Source organism: Macaca thibetana, chromosome 11 (genome assembly GCF_024542745.1).
Source record: "Macaca thibetana thibetana isolate TM-01 chromosome 11, ASM2454274v1, whole genome shotgun sequence".
NCBI classification, from domain to species: Eukaryota; Metazoa; Chordata; class Mammalia; order Primates; family Cercopithecidae; genus Macaca; species Macaca thibetana.
Genome location: NC_065588.1, coordinates 5,571,574 through 5,591,524, shown reverse-complemented (window position 1 = coordinate 5,591,524; position 19,951 = coordinate 5,571,574). Strand labels below are relative to the sequence as shown.

Genomic DNA, 19,951 nt, shown 5'->3' with positions numbered 1-19,951 from the left:
AGAGTTTCTCACCATAGCATTCATTAAGGAAGTGAAGGTTATCCACCTGGACTCTGCCCCTCTCTGCAATAGAATCTCATGGTGCTGAAAGCCCCAGTTAGGACAAGGAAGTTATTCAAGGTCATGCAGCTATTGGCAATAAAATTGACCCACAACCCATTTTCTCCTGTGCACTCGAGTTCTTCACACTGCAGTACACCTCTGCTTAATGAAGGCCCTGTAAGAAACTAAGCAATAAGGGAAGATAAGGAGAGAGTGGAGTTTTCCAGGAGCCAGATACTAGCTTTCCAAGCTTCTCCTATCTCAGAGATGGGTTTAATCTTCAACTAACCCCAATGGCAAATGTGTACCTTGGATACAAATAGGCCTCTTATCCACCTGGAGAAGGCTCTGCCCTGGGCCCAAAGCTAACACTTTGACTCTGGCAGCATCTGAATAAAGTTACTGACATGGAACTGGGTAATGCCGCATTGCCCTGGCCTTCCGAATGGGTGAAGCTGAGCCATCAGATGGCCTGCAGCCCAGAGTTCCTTTTGGGAATATTTCTGTCTCATCCCCAAGTCTCTTCTCCTCAGAGCTGCACCTGCCCAGAAGCATGCTGCTCCAGACTTGCTCTGGACAAGCCAGCAAACTCCTTGCATTCCAGGCAGAGCTCAGGACTCAGCTCTACTCTTTAGGGTCAGTGCCTGGCAAGGCTGGGCTCTGGGGTCCTGTCACTGAAGACCATCTCCCTAATCAACCAGACCACCCTTTACCATTCAGAAGTTCCAGAAGAGGACCTTAAGGGCACCTCAACCGTAGGCCTGAGGATAGAAAGGCCATACGATACGCAGGTGAGGTAGCATTTGCTGCAACTCCTCAACAGGTTTCTCCAACTTTCTACAATCCACTGTTACCCAGGGCCATAAAACTGCTTCTTTACGTTCCTGTCTTGCTCCCGCAGTGCTGGCTAAAAAATTGAGACTCAAGCTTTACAGACATGCCTCAGCTACAGTTCCCTCAGCCTGCTGTTTTAGGGGTGGAGGGCTTACTAGACGCCCAGGGAAAGGGTCACTTTGAAATGACAAGCTCCTGATAACTAGGCTTGGGCTAGTCATAAGACTCTCCTTGTCCTATCAGCTGGTTTATTGTGTTCTTGATGAAGGCTCAGTGAAACAACAGGACAAAAGTTTCCCACACAGAGGGCTGTGTTTTTGATATCTCTAGGACTATAATACCCACTCTGAAATGTGATGCTGCTATGTAGGAGAGGGGAGACTAGTGACGAGGAGTTAAGACTGTGCCATCATTGCCACGTAGATTACAATCTCCACTCTGCCACTTACTTACTAAATGACCATGGGCAAGTTGAACCCACCAGCCTCAGTTTCCTCGCCTGTAAACTGGAGATGATACTGGCTCCCTCAAAGGATTTGTGACAATTAATGGTGGCAGGGTTTGAACATGCCTGGCCTGTGATGGGCACGTGGTCAATTCCTTATTTCCTTTCCCCATATTTTAGGCATCCAGGATCAAGTGCAGTGTCATGATGTTCCTAAGGCCACTGCTATTTGCTGAGTCTAATTCCAAAGTTCATATCCCATAAAGGACACCGTCCATACAGGCGTGTGCTAAGGAGATGTCAGTGTGTAGGCTGCTTGAGGTAAGAGCATGCGTGGTCCCTAATGAATGCAGGGCAATCCAGGTTGGGCAGAGGGCGGGGCTTCAGGGCAGTACTGGATTAGCAGACACCTTGCACCTCTGCCAAGATGGGAGATGAGCGTCCTTATGTTCCAGCCCCAAGAGGACAAGCTGCTTCCCAATGGGAAATGGGCATCAACAAACTCCTTGACGGACATCCCTGGTGTCCCCTCAGTCCTGCCTGCGCATGTCAGGTGATGCCATCCCCACGGTGACCCCTTGGCTGTCATGGACTCCTGTTGGGACTCAGAAGGCACCAAGAAGGTCCCTTCCATTTGGACGTTTTATATCTCAGGGGGATGGAAGGGAACGGGTGAGGGACTAACATTCTTGAACACCTGCTCCATGCTAGAAAGTTTCAGGGATTATAACCTGACTCTTCAGGATTCCTCGGACGTAGGCAAGGACCCTTGTCTGACTCTGACCCTAGGAAGCACAGGCTCAGAGAATCTCTAAAACCTGGACACGCTCACAGGGGAGGAGCTGGAACTTGAACCCAGGTCCGACTCCAAAGCTCTAGCACTTTCCAACTCTGCTCACAGCTCTAGAAGGGGCTGCCAGAGGAGGAGGGGTGGTCACAGGCTGAAAGTCGGTCATAAGTAAATTTATCCTCTATGTGTAGATTATTCACGATCCATTTCAGTTTGCTTCTGGGTAGTCATGCAACTCTTCTGTTACAAATAGTTAAAAAAAATTCTTTGTGCCTAAAGATGAAACCACTTGCAAAAAGCAAAACAAAAACCAAAGCCAAAAAAAAAAAAAAAAAAAAAAAAAAAATTAAACCCTTGAACAACTTCAAACCCCAAAACAACAAATTGTGCTGCAAAGGAACTTCCAAAACTAAAATTGCCAGGGTTGTTGTTATTGTTCCAGGACCACAACATTGGAGCAAATCATAATTCTAATTTTCCAAACAAATAGCACAGAATCTGATAGAGAGCTTGCTGGCCAGAGCTACACGGTATCATTTTCAGTGGAGGCCATAACAGTTCTTTTAATTCATTAACCCAACATTAAATATACCAGAAGAGGGATATAACTGTGTTTATACACAACTCTGACATCATCTGATTTTAACAAGTTTACTAAAACGACAGTCATGGCCTTGACAATACTGAATGCAAAATACTGGTGTACACAGATTTTACAGAGTGACTCCTGAGAGCCAGATCACAAAACAAGTTTCAACAGATGGGAGAGGCCTGAGGGAAGGCAAGCACACTGATTTTATTGAGAAAAAAGCTTATATACTGTAGGGTTGCTGAAGTTTAATAAATAAAGGTCAACTTATAATATATAAAAACAATATAAACATTTATATGCTACATGCATATCATATAATTTAAAGTAATAATTTATATATGGGGAGAGATGCCAATTCATGTTCTTCCGATTTTTCTCGACAAGGCACACACACAGGACGTGTCTATCCGTATCCACCGCCAGCCCACGAGTTTATTGTTTTCTGAAGTCAGTGCTCGGACGTAGGTTTGGGACGTTTTGCACTGAGAGTTCCAGTGTTTATCATCAATGCCCCTGCAACCGTTTTTGACTGGCCTGGCTTCCTTACATCGCGTTTCATAAAAATATTGTTTGACGGGAGAGTTGCCCGTTTTGATCTCCCCCAGCACCGTGACCTGGTGTCCCCGAATGTCGATGGCCGATGACTTGTCGGTCACCCACAGACTCTCACTGTCACATACCGAGTACTCCCCTCGGTGACTCTTATGCTCCGCGTACCGTTTCCGCCGTGATGTTCTGTTCGCCACCACGGGGTTGCCCACGTAATCCTCCATGAGGTACAAGGGTGGGGGCTCCAAGGGGGTGCTGTCGCTCAGCAGGACCCGCGGTGAGTTGTAGCGTCTCTGTTGCCGCAGCAGTTCGGTATCCATTGCAATCACTGGCTGGAATTCTGACTTGGCGGGCTGTCCCCGCTCCGGCTCTCGGGGGGCCTCCGCTTTCGGCAGGGTGCTCTGGTAATTTTCCTTAACGTCCACCATCTGCTTGGAGAGCTTGTTTTTCAAAATATCTGCCTGGATCAGCTTAATAATCAGGGAATTGAGCGAGTCTTCTGGCAAACTCCTTTGATCCATGTTGTTACCTTGGATGCCACGGAGATAAGCGAGAAATATCACATAAAACAAGATGGACATCACCTTGTTCACCTGTAAGATCTGAAAGGGAAACACAGGTGTTAAGAGCAGGCCGTGGCAGCTGAGTCTATGTTATTCTGGCACCAGCTACCTAAGGCTGAGTATCCCTGTGGGGCCCGAGAGAGGATCCCGCCCCCCAGGTAAGCAACGCAACTCCCCTCTGGACATTCTGAAGAGGCAATTTCTTTCCCCCACCCCCAGGAAATACTGCAGAATGCACTCCAGGTCTGCTGACTCTGCTTTTTGCACGGGTTGTATTTACATTGGATGTCTGCTTTATCCTGCAGCCTCGACTTGTGGGTGGATGATGTCCTACCGCTTCTTTAAACATCCCTTGAGCCTGCAAAGATGCATGATTCACTCTAGTCTGGCAAAGCATGAAAACTTCAAACCTGAGAATTGTAAGCATGGAGTAACTTCCCTTCAGCAGCAGCAGCAGCGGTGGCCTTGTAATTGTCTCAAGAAAGAGTTCGACTGCTCCCTAGCTGCAGCCCCAGGAACACACTGAGGCTGAGGACTGGTTCAGTGGCCCCCCATACTGCAATGTCAGATGTGGGGTCATTCCTGGCCAGGTCGCAGCCGGAGCGGTCTGTTCTCCTGCCCTTGGAAATGAACATGTAGGGTCACTACCCACTGTGCGAGAGGGCCTGCGTTCCAGGGTGCTCTGCCGAGCTTTCTGACAGACACACATCACCAACCGATCTGCTCCATCCCCAGGGACCCTCTCTGCAAAACAGAGCCCTGCCACAGCGCGACTTGCAGGAGACAGAGATGCAGAATAACCACCTCACATAAATGGGCTGGACTTGCCCAGAACAGAAGAGTCATTGTTGATTCACTTTCCTCCTTTAGATTTTTAACATTTCTGCTACAAAATGTTCCTGTTAGTGGTTATGCTCCTTCTAATTCTACTATTTCCTTGTTTAAACGGCATTTCAACCCATCGGCGCCCTCATTCTGTTGCCATAGTAGAAGGTTAACACCGGGCTCCTGAGGAGTCCTGGTGGAATTACAGTGCTGATCTCAAGATACCTTCATTGCTGCTCTCTCCCTCACTAGAGCAAAGAAAGCCCAGATCTTCCGAGGGTTAGCACTGGAAGGAGATGCTCCAGGTGGAGAGGGGCAGCTGAGCTAGTGATGCCCCTGATTCCTCCACCTCCTTGAGATAATCACCCCTTAATTACCATCGCCACCACCTCACCGCCTCCCAGGGTGTACATCATTTCCTATTTAAAATTCTGTCTAAACATGGAAAATGAAAACTCTTCCCCTGGTTCACCTTTGGTATTTTCGGAAAGACTTCACTAAGTCCAGGGGGAAAATAGGGAGGAAATAAACAAAGCCGACACAAGAAACAGAAGAGCAGTCCTGCTAACCAACACCTATGTCTGAGCCTGCCAGTGCTCCCTCGCTCCCAGGACCCACAGAGAGCCTCTTCCCAGCTTGTCTGAAATACGGCTGGCTCGCTTGTCCCTAGAGGTCAGCAACAGTGACGCACTCTGCTCATACTGCCTCCTCTTGTCACTGTGATAAGGAGACCATCTTCTTTCCATGGGAACTAGTCTTGGGAACAGCTGACCCCTTCAAGGTCAAAGCCAAGAGAGGGATTCTAGCTTTGCTGCTCACCCTTAGAGGAAAATGACTATCAGGAATTGTACTATCCTAGGAAAACGGTTCCTCTATAGTGTAAGGAATCTCCCTCCTACTCTGCATACAAGTGACATTATCTTCAATATTACAGGCCCAACAAAATGCAACTTGAACAATACAAAGAATATGGCATACAACTAGGATTACCTTCCCTACTCCCCCCAAAAAGAACAATACAGCTGCAATAAAATCATTTAGGACTGACAGTCTATTGAAAAACAATTTATTAAACCTCCCAAAAGCTCAGCCACCGTAAGCTAAGAATACACAGGGTATCTGCTCTTAAGGAAATAAATCAAGTATGGTTAGTGAGGGGAGGTCCCGGGTAGAATAAGAGTCAAGGTACAGATTAGTGAGGTAATGACAAGGGTGAGCTGAGAGGGAGAATGCTGGCTGATGCTGATGGATTGAGGAGGAAAAAGTAAGAGTCTTTATGGGTGGTGGCTGGAATAGGGAACCAAAGTTTATTAGAAGTAGACAAGCCATATAAAGAGGACATCTAATCTTATTCCTTCATCTTATAGATGAGGAAAACCTAAATGCAGTTTAAAGAAGAGGAGAAACCCACAGGAAAGTGAGAGGGGTTCTCTGCACTCCGGCCCTCACCTCCCTTTTCCATGTGATCATTGAGCTCACGGGCCCCTTGCTCCAACCCCATTCACTACTCACTGCTGCTTGAATCACGACCCACGTGCACTGCCTCTCCTGTTGAAATTTCACCCATTTTTCAGTGCCTGGTTCCAAAGCTGACTTTTCTACAATGCTCCCCCAAGATCCCAACAGCAGCACCTGCCACCTCCTTGCAACCCTAGCCTGCTCTCCCAGTGGCTGACCATTTCTTTCTTACTTGCCATGATACTTTGTAATAAGTAGTGGGAGTAAGTCATCTGCAGGTTGGTGTTTCTAAACTCTTTAGAAGCCTGTCTTAAAGCCCTGAAGACTTCCTGTGGACTCCATTTCAAGAATCTACTTTTAGCTTTTTTCGTAGAGAGCAAGTCCAAGAATGTTGCCACAGAACTCCCCAAAACACAGAGGTTTGCAGCTGGGAAGGACCCTAGACAATCCCCTCATTTATACAGATAAGGGAACAGAGACCTACACTGGTGGCGAAGTGAGCTGTCTAAGGACTGCTAAACAATGGCAGAGAGTGACGGGGGCATTTGGTTCGTAGGTTCAACAAAAGTCACATGGCTTGTGCACCATCAAAGTTATTGTGAAGGGTAAACAAAGAAATCCACATGGAAGCACCCAGCATAGTATCAGGGACAGAGTGAGCACACTAGAAATGTTAGAGAACATGAACCTGAATGGCCTGTGGCCACGGGAGATGGTGCACCTCTCTGCCCTTGATGCACACGGGCGAGGGACCCAGCGTCTGGAGAGCTCCCTTCTCTACATCTGGCTCACAGCAATCTGTACCAACACGGTCCCAACATGGCTTTCCCCCAGATGCCACAGTGCCTGAGTGCTTGGATCTCAGACCACTTACGCTGGTTGCGGGAGAAGAAAGGAATATTATGAACTGGAAGCCCAGAGAACAGACAAATGATGAAAGCAAACATGGGCAAGGGAGAGGTGGCATTTCTGAATACGCTGGGGGCAAGAAGAGATGCATTCTGATCTCTGGTCACTTTTTGGCCACGAGTACCTTCATTTTTCACTCCATGTCTGGGGTGGGAGTCCCCCAGTGGGCCAGTTCTCTGGAGTGGGGAATGGAAACAGGAAGGCAGTGCTAGCTCCACCCAGGCAAGGCACAGCAGTGAGTTCTTCTATTTAGGGGGATGTCTATGCTGTTTCTCTAGGGGTCACTGTCATCTGCAGAGAACTTCATTTAAGCAATTGTCATATTGTGCTATTATTGTTGGTGTGTCTCCTCTTGGACGACAGGGACCGTGTCCTTTCCATCCACACATCCATCCACACAACGCCCAGCACAGGGCTGGACACGCTGCGGAGTTTCGATGTCAATTTACTGAATGAACGCCGGCTACGATATAGACCTACCCAAGGCAGCGCTTACTGGCTGGAGAGCCTGCATGGGCTTTTGCCAAGCCTGGTTTTGGAAGCCAATCAACTCTGCCTTCTTTTCCCAAAGAAAATACAGGCCCTGGCTCTGAAGTCGGCCATGGTCCCCAGGCTCTTCTTGGCTATAATTAGAAAAAGACCTGTTAAAGACCTCAGTAAACCCCCTTTCTACACTCTCCCCGGTGCCCATTTCCCCTGCTCAGAGTTTTCCAAGATCCTGACCGACGTGCATGTGCGATTTTCCTCACTTAGAAACGCTTTCCCACATATGGTGTTTTCTCAGTCCCTGGAGCAACATTCCTACAAGGTTTCACCATCCCTCAAAATACTCAAAAGAGAGCAATTTCTGATTCCTCCTTTTTGGCTCAGTTAACAGCATCCACAGAGGGTTTGGGGGTATTCAAGAAGCAGCGGACATGGAAAAGGAAGCTGGGGTAGAGAATGGCACAGAATCTGAGCCCCCAGCAACCTGCGTCTGCCCTGTCACATGCAGAGACGGGGCTGCAGCCTTCAGGTTCCAATTCACCTCTCCAGGACCAGCTTCCTTATACAGGAGCACCTCCCGACCAGGTACCTAAAGACCCCTCTTGCTGCCCATGTGTGGAGTAAATTTTTAGACTGCTTAGGGGTGAGATCATCCAGAATAAAAATGCAAAGTGCCAGGTACTGGCTTATATAAATCTTAAATCCTGGTAACAACCATCCTGAAGTAGGTGCTATCATATTTCTCATTTTGGATGAGGAAACCAAGGCAAAGAGGGGTTCCACAACTAGCTAACAAGCAGCAGAGCCAGGATTTGCACCTTCTGGCTCTAGAGCTCATGTTATTAATGATGACGCTCTGCTGCCTCTCCGTCCATCCCTGCTCTCAAACATTCTAGAGAGTTTACTTCCAGAGGAAGCCCAAGCTCCAAGCCTGGAGCCAGGACGGCTGCTGTCAGCAGGCTGTGCCCTTCCCCAAGAAGCCTCAGCTCTAAGCAGAGTTTGCAGAGATTTGAGGCCATCACTCCTATGTCCTCCTCCCCATATTCCCTACGAAAGCACCCGCACAAAAGTAAACACAATCCAATTCCCTCCTGGGCCTGATGGTCTTCAGTGCAGCCCATCTGCAGGTCACCTGTGCCTGCAGAGGCCCTGTGTTGTAGTGGACAGAACACGGAGTGCACCATCTCACATCCAGGGTTTGAGACCAGCACGGAAAATCTGGGCGACTTACAAAGAAAGCAGAAAGGCTCTGTTTTAGCTTTCCTCAGAGAGGAGAAATGAGAGCAGAGGTGAAAGCAGTGTTTAATTTGCCAAATTTTTAATATGCAAATTCAAGAGATTTCATTATTTCTGGTATAACCATATCCTCTGGAGGCAAATTCATTCTCTGGCTGGGGTCAAAGAGGACGCTGGCCAGCTGTGTCCAGAAGGGTCTGACTCTGGAGAATTTCTTCGGCTACGACATGGTCTCTGACTAATGCTACGGGCTCAGGAGACATCCTGCCAGATAACCCTAATGTCTTGTTCAGGGACTGGAAAGGCAGAGAGGTGGGAAAGTGATAGATTTAAAGTAGCATGACAAAAGGGAAAGGAATGTGGTGGAAATATTAAACTAAGGCCATATATAAAAGACTGGCTATGCTTGTTCCCCAAATCTTAATTGCAAAATTAATTCACACTGGCTTTGTTCTGAACATAGGTCTTGAGGCCTCAAAATTAGTCAATGGGGCCACACGAAGATGTTCTGACCCATGGCAAAGCTGGGAGCTGGGAGAGAGAGAGCCTGGTGGAGCCTCCACTGGGGATTGGTCTGGTTTTGGTTAATCTCTTTATTAATGATCCGGAAGCAGGAGGGAGGAAAAAGTGGCAGATTAATTAAAATGCACAGATGACGCTCAAAGGGAAGGTGCTGCAGACACCAGTGAGGACAGACCAATTAGGCTGAAGCACCCGTGGGGGTTGGCAACCTGGAAATAGCATGATTAGATTCAAACTAAAACATGTAGGTTAACTCACCGGGGGCACGGTGGATCCAAAACCAACAAGGGAGGGAAATTCTTGGAAGGGGATGAAGCGGGGGGGCGACTTGGAATTGCTACAAGGAGTAAATGAGAAATGAGCTCACATGAATAAAGCTGTGTGGGTTTCCACGGCACCTTCTTCCCTGCTAGCTCTGCGTCCTCCACCTCATTCACTTCAGCACCTCTCAGGTAGTGGCAACCATGAAACTCCCTGTCTTATGGAGCACAAAAAAGACATAAATTGAGGAACAGAGCCAAGATCACAAAGCAGGCCAGAGATGGTCCCCAAAACCTGCTGACGCGCATGCTCTAAAGTCACGGAAAACCAGAAGCAATCAGGGAGCTAGAGGAGAAACAGCTACTCTCTCTGTTGGTAATTGGTGAGGCCTCATGAGACAATCCCTGAACTCTGAACAGGTCTGCATCTATGTAGTGTCAAACCAGGTGAGAGAAGGGGCAGGTGTGGATTCCTATCCTGTTCTTTAAGATACCTAATTGTACTGTTGTTCCTCTCCTTAAAACTTAGTACTTAAAACTCAGGGCTCTGAAACTGACTAACACACATGGTCAATCCTCGGCCCAAGATCTGAAATAGGACAAGGCCCTCAGTTTTCAGGAGATGCTGGCTTCTCAGCAGAAATGAGACAAGACACACAGTCAACAGTGAAGGCATGCTCTAGGATAAAATAAAATAAAACAGAGAACCTCAGAAGGTTGACTCGCCTCCCTAAGAAAGGAAGTAAGGAAACTGGTCCTTTCGAAGGCCGGAAAGTGAGGAACAGGGACCCCTGAACAGACAAGGAACCTATATCCCAAAAGAAAGCCAAGTGGACCGAGATGGAGGTAGGAAGCTGTGAGTTTCCTTTGCACAGCTGTCAGGAGAGGAATTTCACATTGTTTAAAGCATAGCCTCCTCTGGCCCCGGGCTGTGAAAGATGGAAGGCATGGCACACGTCAAAACAGTGTGCACCAGCCGCTCCAGGGAGGAAGGTACGACAGTTATTCCCCAGGCCAAGGAAGCCTCTGGCTTAGCCCCGTCTTGGCAAAGAGAGATCTTAAAGGAGCTTGGTATGCCGACACAAGCCCCAGGAAACTCAGGTTTACTTTATCCTTTGCATATCACAAACTCCCATGTCATGGAGGGTGGACTAAGAAGGATCTTCAGAGAAAATCTGAGTCAATCTAGCTACTAGCCATCATGGTGTTATCCTGCATTTAGTCATCTTTGTTTTGGTAATTCACACTCATCCACCACTGTGCATACAGGTGTGCATGCATGGGTTGATGGGCCTACACACACACACACACACACACACGCACACACACCATGTAACTACCTGAGGTGAGGATGGACTCTAGTTGAACTATTTTCAAAGTTTTGAATTTTGAAAAATTTGAAACTATTTTCAAATTATGGAATCATTTAATGTTCAGAAACATTTCAATTTTGGTATCATTTTTCTGTGTCTGGATTACTCCAATCTGTAAGTGTGAAAACACACAAGGGGAAGTTGCTTCAGCCACATAGACAGCTGAAAGTGCAGCTGGCATTAAATAATAACTTTGGCCTCAGAGAATAGCTGCCCACGTCAACGTTTTTGTTTTAAATTTATGATTATGTTCAAGTTGAGTTTATGGTCAAGCGTACACGTTGTCTGCAAAATGCTATACAATAGTAAATGATACCATTACAAGGTAGGGGCTGCTGAGTAATTGATTTTCAATAATTATAATTAATAATAATGATGACAATGATGAAAGTATTTATCTTATCCACCCAGACAAGCATGAGTCTCCAAATGGCAGAAGAAATAAGTTGGCTTCCTCTTGAGGGTTGGAGGCCAAGGGAAATCCCAAAGCATCCCTTCCATTCAATTCTTACTCTTCCAAACCAAGACCACAGCTGGCTTGGCAATGGCCAAAACTTTTTTGTGTGCATCAACCATAGCAGCAAGTCCGCGATAAACTCAAACCATACTGGTTTGGCCCCCAGAGGACTTGGTTGAAGAAAGTGTGGTCAGATGGCAGGCTGACTCCTCTAGACTTGGCCATCAGGCCTGTGTCAAATATGGCCCCTCATGTCTCCCTGCTGCCACACAGCCAACTGCCTTTCACAAGGATGAGGAGTATTGACTGGTGGTCTGCAGCTGTACTGATTGCTGGTCTGGTCTGGATCCCTTGTCCGGAAAACCATGGTGTCCGAAGACTGTGACAGCTGGGACTGTCTTTTGCTTCTCCAGGTGTCTCTCCCCTCTGTTCCCTGTGACCATCATCATGCTTCTGAGTACTTTTACAGACTAGGGAACTGAGGCAGAAGAAACATGTGTCTGGTGCTTTCCTGAGTCTCTTCTCACCCACTCATGTAGTGATGCGGGGATGTGCACACAGGAAGAAAACCAATCTTCCATCAAAACTGGAGTGTGTGATAGACACTTAACAAACACAATGACTCCAACCCAAAACACTCCAGTGACTCTTTCTGGGCAGCTGGGCAAGACTGAAAAACCAACCCAGAGCTTGTCCTCTGAAAGCAATTTTGGCACAAACACTCTGAACCCCAGGCTGTCTTTAATCACAGATGCAAGTCATAATAATCGCTTGTAAGAACAGCTCACATTTATTGAGCCTCACCATATGCTAGACTGTGCGGAACACTTCACAGGGATGATCTCAATTAATCCTTGTGGATACGATTATTATCCCCACTTTTCAGCCGAGGAAACTGAGGCTCAGAAGGATTAAGTACTTTTTCTCAAGATGAGACATCAATTGAGAGGCAGAGCCCGGGAACAGACCCCTGTCTCTGTGATCCCACAGGCCTAACTCTTAGCTGATATTGCAGAAGATCTCTCAATTCACTCCAACGTCCAAGGCACCCGCCACTTCATTGCAGTGAACTAGGTAGCAAGCAGCATGCTGGTATATTAATGTTTCTTTCTTTGTAGAGTAAGAGACATTCAAGACAGATCCTCTGGAACATAAAGGGGAAATTTCCAGTCTAAGGCTTGCCTCACCGATTCACAGTAACTGAAGAGCATATGTATGTGATATGGGGCTAGTGGAATCAGTTGTTTGTGGTTTACTTTCTCCAAATGTAAAGTATTCCTTTCCTCTTCTCTTAGTTGATGGTTAAAAACAACCAAGAACCCAAAGATTCATTTTAAAAAAATGGCTGGAGCGTTGAAGGTGGGACAGATTTCTGATTCTTTTGTTTTCACAGATTGCAGCATATTTGTAGCTGATGATGAGAAACAAAATAATGTAGGCTCTTGGCACATCCCCTGTTTTGATCTGTTAATAAAAACCAACTCTGCCACGAATGAGCTTTGTGGCTAAGGGAGAATCACTGTGCATCTTGGGGGCTCAGTTCCTGAGCAGTGTTTCTTCACAGGGGTGCTACTTGGATTTTGAACAGGACAGTTTTTTTATTGTTCAGTTTTATCCCCCATGCATGCAACTCAAGGCCACACCTACTAAATATCAATCGTGACCCCAGTCATGGTGACAACTGAAAAAAAGGACTCACACCTTTCCAAATGCCGTCTGCAGAGACCCCTCAGTTATGAATCACATAACATGATGCTGGGGTGTTAATTGTTCTATGATCACTGGCCCTTTTACAACATAATCAATGTTAAGGAATCCTTCTGCTAAAACACCACACATGTGCCCATAAATAAATAATATTGCAAACAATTTCAAGGTGATTCAAAGAGTCCGTAAAAATCCTAGTGTCCCACAGATTTTAGGTTTAGAATTCTTGAACTAAAGTATTTCAAAGGTTCTTTCCAGTTGACATACCCTATGCTTCTATTATCCTGTGCCACCCCTGAGTCATTTCTTCTCCAGACCAAATAGGGAAGAAATTATTATTATCAGCTGAATTTTCTGGTCCTCTTTGTTTCTCTGTGTCCCTGTGAAGCCAGGGTGCCAGCAACTGGCATCCAACTCTATTAGGATTGTGGTACAATGGAAAGGTTATGGGGGGAAAGTGACTTGCCCAAAAGTCAATCAATCAATCAATCAATCAATCAGTACAAGAGCCGGAACCAGGCCCAGCCCTCCAGATGACCAGCCCTACGCTGCTCATCCATATCCACACACAGAGTAGTCAGTGTATTTAAGGACACATGGAGGGAGGCCTGCCCACACCTATCAATAGGGCTTCCTGGGGGAGGCACAGGGGTCCCAGGTGAGCCGGTCCAACACAGCATGTCTGACACTATGTGTGAGAGGCCTGAGGCCCCAGCAGCCCTACTCAGCCCATGGAGGCAGCCCACGGAGGCAGACTCTTTCCCTTCTTCCTTTCACAAGTGTCTGTGTAGCACCATCTATTTGCATCCACCTTCCTTATGGACACCAGGAATCAGAGCATTTTCCTTTCTGTCCATAAACCTGCCATCACTCTGGGTGACTTCTTCACCTCCAACCTGATGGCTTTTTCATTCCTTGGTCTCCCTGTTCCTGCACATCCTCAAGACCTGTGTTCTCCATGATGTTTGAAAATGCAAATGCGATTCCTCAAAGACCTAAGCGATTCTTCAAAGACCTAAAAACAGAAATACCATTCGACCCAGCAATCTCATTACTGGGTATATACCCAAAGGACGATAAATCATTCTCTCATAAAGACACAGATGCACACATATGTTCATTGCAGCACTACTCACAATAGCGAAGACATAGAATCAACCATCAATAAGAGACTACAGGGTGTCATCTGGTAATGCCACCAAGGTCATTCCATTAAGTTTGCTCAAAAGGGCCCGATTCAGTACCTCGGTGAGGAATCTACGGTGGATCTCCAGGACGATTACTGGGTTTACCAACTACTCGGGGCTGGAACCCTGAAGAACATGGGAGTGGCCTGGCACTGCTGGTCTCCTGAAGGTGTGCGCCAGCAGAGGGTCTGCAAGCCCCGTGGGTCTGACTGCAAAGTGGCGAAGCAGAGAGGCGAAGCCACCCACTGCTCATGGAGACTTCAGGTAAGTGGGTGAGTGACAGGCAGAGACAGAGAGAGCCATAGGCAGACACAGAGAGAGACTGGGAGAGAGAGAGACAGATACAGCGATACAGAGACAGAGAGAGGCCGAGACAGAGAAAGAGACAGAGACTGAGGAAGAGGGAGGCAGAGATGGAGAGACAGAGAACAAAGAGACACAGAAAGGATAAAAAGAGAAAGAGACAGAGATATAGAGACTGAGAGAGATAAACAAAAGAGACATAAAGACAGAGAGAGATGGAGACAGAGAAACACAGATAGGGAGAGAGGGAGACAAAGATACAGAGCCAAGAGGGAGGGAGACAGAAACAGAGATGCAGGGAGACCAAAAACTAAAAACGCACAGAGAGAAAGACGGAGGGAGAGACAGAGAGAGAAAGAGAAAGGAGGAGAGATAGATACAGAGATTGAGAAAAAAAGGCGATACCGAGTGAGAAACAGACAGAGAGAGGGAGGCAGAGAGACAGAGAAGAGAGGAGAGAGACCGGGAGTGAGGGAGACAGAGAGAGACAGTGAGTTGGGAGGAAGAGAGTGATACAGTGAAAAGGGGGGGTCTCTTATTGAACAGGGGGTTTCAGCTGAGCCCAAGACTCTGGGCGGTGGCTCTTCTACCTGGCTGGGGAAAAGTGGAAAGGTGGCAGAGAAGGCCCCTCTGAAGCCAGCATTGCTGCGGGTCCAGAGGACATGTGCACTTCCATTCACATTAGAGATCACTCCACCCTGCCATCGTCCCCAAAGCCAGTGACCTCCCTGCACTAACCTACATTTCTTTCTACTGCCAGGGAAGTGAACATGCGGGTGCTGTAGATGCAGCAGGTGGCCAAGTCCCAGCACCACGGGAAAGACGAAGGCACGGGCACTCAGTGTCACAGAGCACTTCCCGGCTCAGGCATAGGCGCTCAGAACAGGCCGTGATCACACAGCCACCTGTGCCCCGTCCCAAGAGGGGTGGCAGTGCCTGGCACCCCGGCCAACACAGGCTGGGACAGGAGGGCTACAAGCAACAAGCCAGTACCCGTCTTGTGGGAAACAAGTCAGGCAGTGTGTGTCTGTGTGTGTGTGTGCGCGCGCACATGCATGCTCACGCACACACGTCTATGCGTGTCTGTGTGTATGTGTTGTATGTCTCTATGTGCGTTTCTGTGTATGACTGTGGATGTGTCTGTGTGTAGTATGTGTATGCGTGCATGTATGCCTGTAAGTGTGTCTGTCTCTGCGTGTGTGTTGTGTGCATATCTGTATGTTGTGTGTGGTGTCTGTGTATGCCTGTGTGTCTGTGTGTTTGTCTCTGTGTGTGTGTGTTGTGTGCATATCTATATATTGTGTGTGGTGTCTGTGTAAGCCTGTGGGCGTGTCTGTGTGTTGTGTATATGTATGCATGTGTGATGTCTGTGTATGTATGTGCTTGTGTGTGCATGTGTGTAGTGTGCATGTGTGTGTCTGTATGCATGCGGTGTATATGTCCAGGTGTGTGTCTCTGTATCGTGGGCATATGTGTGTGGTGTTATTCTGTGTGTGTGGTGTGTGTGTGGTGTTATTCTGCCTGTGTGGTGTATGTCAATACATGTGTGTGCATGTGTGTATTCTGTGAGTATATCTGTGTGTCTGTGGTGTGTGTATGTGTGTGTATGTCTGTGTCTGTATGTGTGTGCGGTGTTATTCTGTGTGGTGCGTGTATGCATGTGTGTGTGCATATGTGTATTCTGTGAGTGGGTCTGTGTGTGTGCACGTGTGTCTGGTATTCTGGGTATCTGTGTGGTGTGACTGTGTGTGCATGGGCGTTATGTTATTGTGTGTGTGATTTATGTCTGTATGCATGTGTGCATGTGTGTGGTGTTATTCTGTGTGTGTGTGGTATATTTGCGTGTGTGTGGTGTTATTCCGTGTGTGGTGTATGTCCGTGTGTGTGCATGTTTCTGGTGTTATTCTGCGTGTGTGGTGTGTGTATGTCTGTGTGTGCCCATGTGTGTGTGGCGCTATTCTGTGTGCATGTCTGTGGTGTGTGGTGTTATTCCGTGTGTGTCTGTGGTGTGTGTATGTCTGCATGTGTGCATGTGTGTGTGATGTGTGTGTGGTGTGTGTGCGTGTGTGTGGTGTTATTCTGTGTGTGTCTGTGCTGCGTGTATGTCTGCATGTGTGCATGTGGGTGTGGTGTTATTCTGTGTGCCTCTGTTTGGTGTGTGTGTCTGCATGTGTATGTACATGTGTGCGTGGTGTGCTGGGCGAGGGATGCTGAGAAGGGGAGACGCCAAAAAGCTGAAGGGATCAAGAGCCTGCATCTACTCCCAGCCTCCCCTTTGGCCACTGTGAGTCCCTGGACAAGTCTGTTTTCCAGTCCCAGCCCGGCATCAAATTGCTTCTCTAGCAAGGGCAGGAACCGGAGTAAATCATCCGGAGACCATCCCGGTGTTAGCAGCCTGCTGTCGTCCACAGGGGTCTAAAGCCAGGCAGGGCTCTCGCTCTCTGCGTCCCTTTCAGCACAGAGGAGCGAGTCGGCTCTGTGGGTCCTCCTTACCCACCGCCCACACCCCCAGTGTGGTGCACGTGGAGTCAGGCACAGGGCTCCAGTGGCCTTCCTGGGTCCCCATGAACTGGAAACATGTGAGGACAGGCAGGGGAGAAGCCGTGAGATGGAAGGAGAAACTCTGGGTCAAGTTTGCATTTCTCATTATTTCTCCAACCCTTCTCAAATTCCTTTTGTTTAGAAACCTCCTTGAGTTTCTGAAGGCTTCCCCCTCCCCCACCCCACCCCCTGAAAATCTCTAGGAGCTCCTCCAGCCTGTAACCCTTCCGGATAACACGTTCCATATGTCGGTCACTCTTGGCATGAAACGTTTGCACTCACTTTTCTGGTCACCTCCTCCGTGGTCTCCCCACATTGCCTCTCCCCAGAGTGACCCCGCCAACCTCCTCTGTAGCCCTCTGTTCAAGAAGCAGGGACTGGGATCAGGTTGGAGGGTCCTTTGGTCTCCCTCCTTGGTCCACTCCCATGCAATATTCCTGCAGGTTCGCCTCCCGAGTGCCCCAGAGTGCTCCTGCCTTTGCTCCAGCCCGCCCGCCGCCAACAGCTGCAGGGAGACCCTCCTTTAAGCACTGGGGCTAATTGAGCAGGGCTCTGACTGAGCTTGCCACATTATTTGCTTAGAGCAAGCTTTTACAGCAAGGCAACACAGCGTTCTATTGTCTTCCTTTCCCACCCAGCTCCCCCTCCTGCCGAGGCTACCCACTGTGGTAAATAAAGGCCGGTGGGATTTTTTTTCCACCCTAACTTCCAAAGCTCCCTTTGCGAATGCAAATGCAAACAGACATTCTAGCCTTCCTTGCTTGACCCTCGCCCCAGGCGCCACCCCCTCCACCCTCCTGATGCATCTTTTGATGACTGAATTTGATGCTGGAAAACCACACAGAGCACAACCCCATGCAAGGTTTTGTGGGTTTCCCCAAAGAGGAAAAAGGTGGCGTTCAACAGCTCTGGAGGGGCTGCACAGGAAGCGATGAAGATGACTTTGAATAGATCAAGGAAGCCTGAGAGCTGCTACAGTTCTTCCTTGAGAGCACAGGAGTCCTTAAAGGCCTCAGACTCCCAGGAATGCTCTGGGGATCAAACAGAGGCCGCCTTGAAACAGGTAGTGAGGCAAGCCCACAGCCTAACACTGGAGTTAGGAACAAGTGGGAAAACGTGAGGCCTAGAGACCAGCCTGAGAGCATCAAGGCTTTCAAAAAAGACACAGAGAGCCCTGTCCAGGACATACATGGCTGAGCCATCAGCTATCTTGAAGGACGGAAGGATGAGATATTGAACACCTAATCTGTGCCAAGGACTGAAATTTAAAACTTACATCTCCAGCTTTTTGGGGAGAGATGGAGTTAGGAAAACTATAAAGAGAGGCTTTTGCTGTGTTAAAGCCAAGAAATCCAGGGCATAGAGTAGGTGAGGGATGGGCTCAAAGTTGTTACTGCTAGATGTAAAACTACAAGCAGAATCTCTGCTTCCCGACTCCTGATCCCACAGTCTTCCTAACGGATAGCCTTCTCTATTTTCGAAGTCCTAGGGCCCAGCAGGGTGGGCCACATGCCTGTAATCACCAAGTAAGTGGAGCTCCTTCATCCGGCTGTAAACCTAAGGGAGAGCCCTCATATCTACAAAATGCAGACCACGCTTGATCAGCATCTGTTAGATACTCTAACAGTATCTGTGATGCACCAGTTTACACAACATAGATCGTTTCCAAAGTGGAACCACCTCTGGCTGCAAGAAGGTCCTCTTGACTAGGGAGACGGATGGATCCATTACTGGCCCAAGTTCTGCATCCACTTCTTTCTAATTCTAACCAGAGGGAAGCTTCACCAGCCTCACCCGCTATCTCCTCTCTCCGGCAAATCTTGGCTCTATTTAGCCTATAGATGGATTGTGTTCTGGAGATGAAACAAGTGAGGCAAAATTGTATCTAAAACAATCCTCTTTCAACAAGACTGGTATTAAGAAAATGACAACAATAACGAAGGAAAATCTATTTGATGATGAGTTTGGATGATGCACGAGGGCTCATGAGACAACTGAAGGAATGTAATTGAGGTCTCTGACTTCAGAAGCTCCGAGTGTTCTGATGGGCTTGGCAAAGAACCCTGCAATTGGCACAAACGAATTGATTAACACGGAGGATCCATTGGAATCCATTCTGCAGAAATGTGCCCTGACATTGTGCTGGGCATATACAGTAGGGGACAACGAGGACCTGATGAGCTGAAATAGAAAGAGATTAGAGCCCTCCTAAGAGGCAACAGACGAGCGCCTCTGCAAAATGTTAGAGTCGTTTATTTGGAGATTTATTTCAATTTGCTACTAACAATGCTGTAATGTTTCTAGACGTGCAGTCTAAACGGCCACATTCAAACCGGGTTTAATAGAGGAAACTCCAAAAAGTTCCTTCAAGACCTGAGGGTCTGTGATCCTAAGCTGGTGTTGAAAAGGCTAAATGCTGCCCCACAGGGAGGCCTGTCGGGCCACTGGCCTGTGTAAGCCACGAGTGACCCTCACCACAATGGAAGTGAGTCACATGGCTGCTGGGGCGGGGATCCCTGCCGACTGTAGTCAGACGGAAGGGTCTGGACATTCTTTTTATGCTGGCAATGGTTCAGAATGTGAAACTTTTGATCCTACAACATGATACATTTTAATTCCTCCTGGTGATGTTAATAATGCAGTTGGGGGATGCCACACGAACAGAATTTACAATGCACGGACGCTTCCAAGCACAAGGAGGAAGAAATAACTGTAGTCTTGCAGGTGGGCCTCAGTTTGCCTCTATTTAGGCTTCTGAAAATCGTGGAAGGCAAATCAATTTTTGTGAATTGAATTGCATTTGAAAGATACTAGGAGGGTTTGCAATGAAAAAATCTTACTGTGGATTCCTATGGAAAGCAGTAAATAGCCA

At 47.8% G+C, this 19,951-nt stretch overlaps 1 protein-coding gene across 2 annotated transcripts in view; it reads right to left on the bottom strand.

Annotated features, from left to right (window-relative positions):
• Positions 1-2,748: 2,748 nt before the first annotated feature.
• The window catches only part of NTF3 (neurotrophin 3), a 63,379-nt gene continuing 46,176 nt past the window's right edge, over positions 2,749-19,951 (bottom strand). The window contains exons 2-3 of one of the 2 annotated variants that reach the window (XM_050747504.1): positions 9,619-9,729; positions 2,749-3,854 (exon numbers count right to left, since the gene is read on the bottom strand). In XM_050747504.1, coding sequence (XP_050603461.1) covers positions 3,060-3,833 — 774 coding nt within the window. In that variant the 5' untranslated portion in view covers positions 3,834-3,854; positions 9,619-9,729 and the 3' untranslated portion in view covers positions 2,749-3,059. The remainder of the gene's footprint in view (positions 3,855-9,618; positions 9,730-19,951) is intronic. The other variant, XM_050747503.1, reaches the window with a different exon arrangement.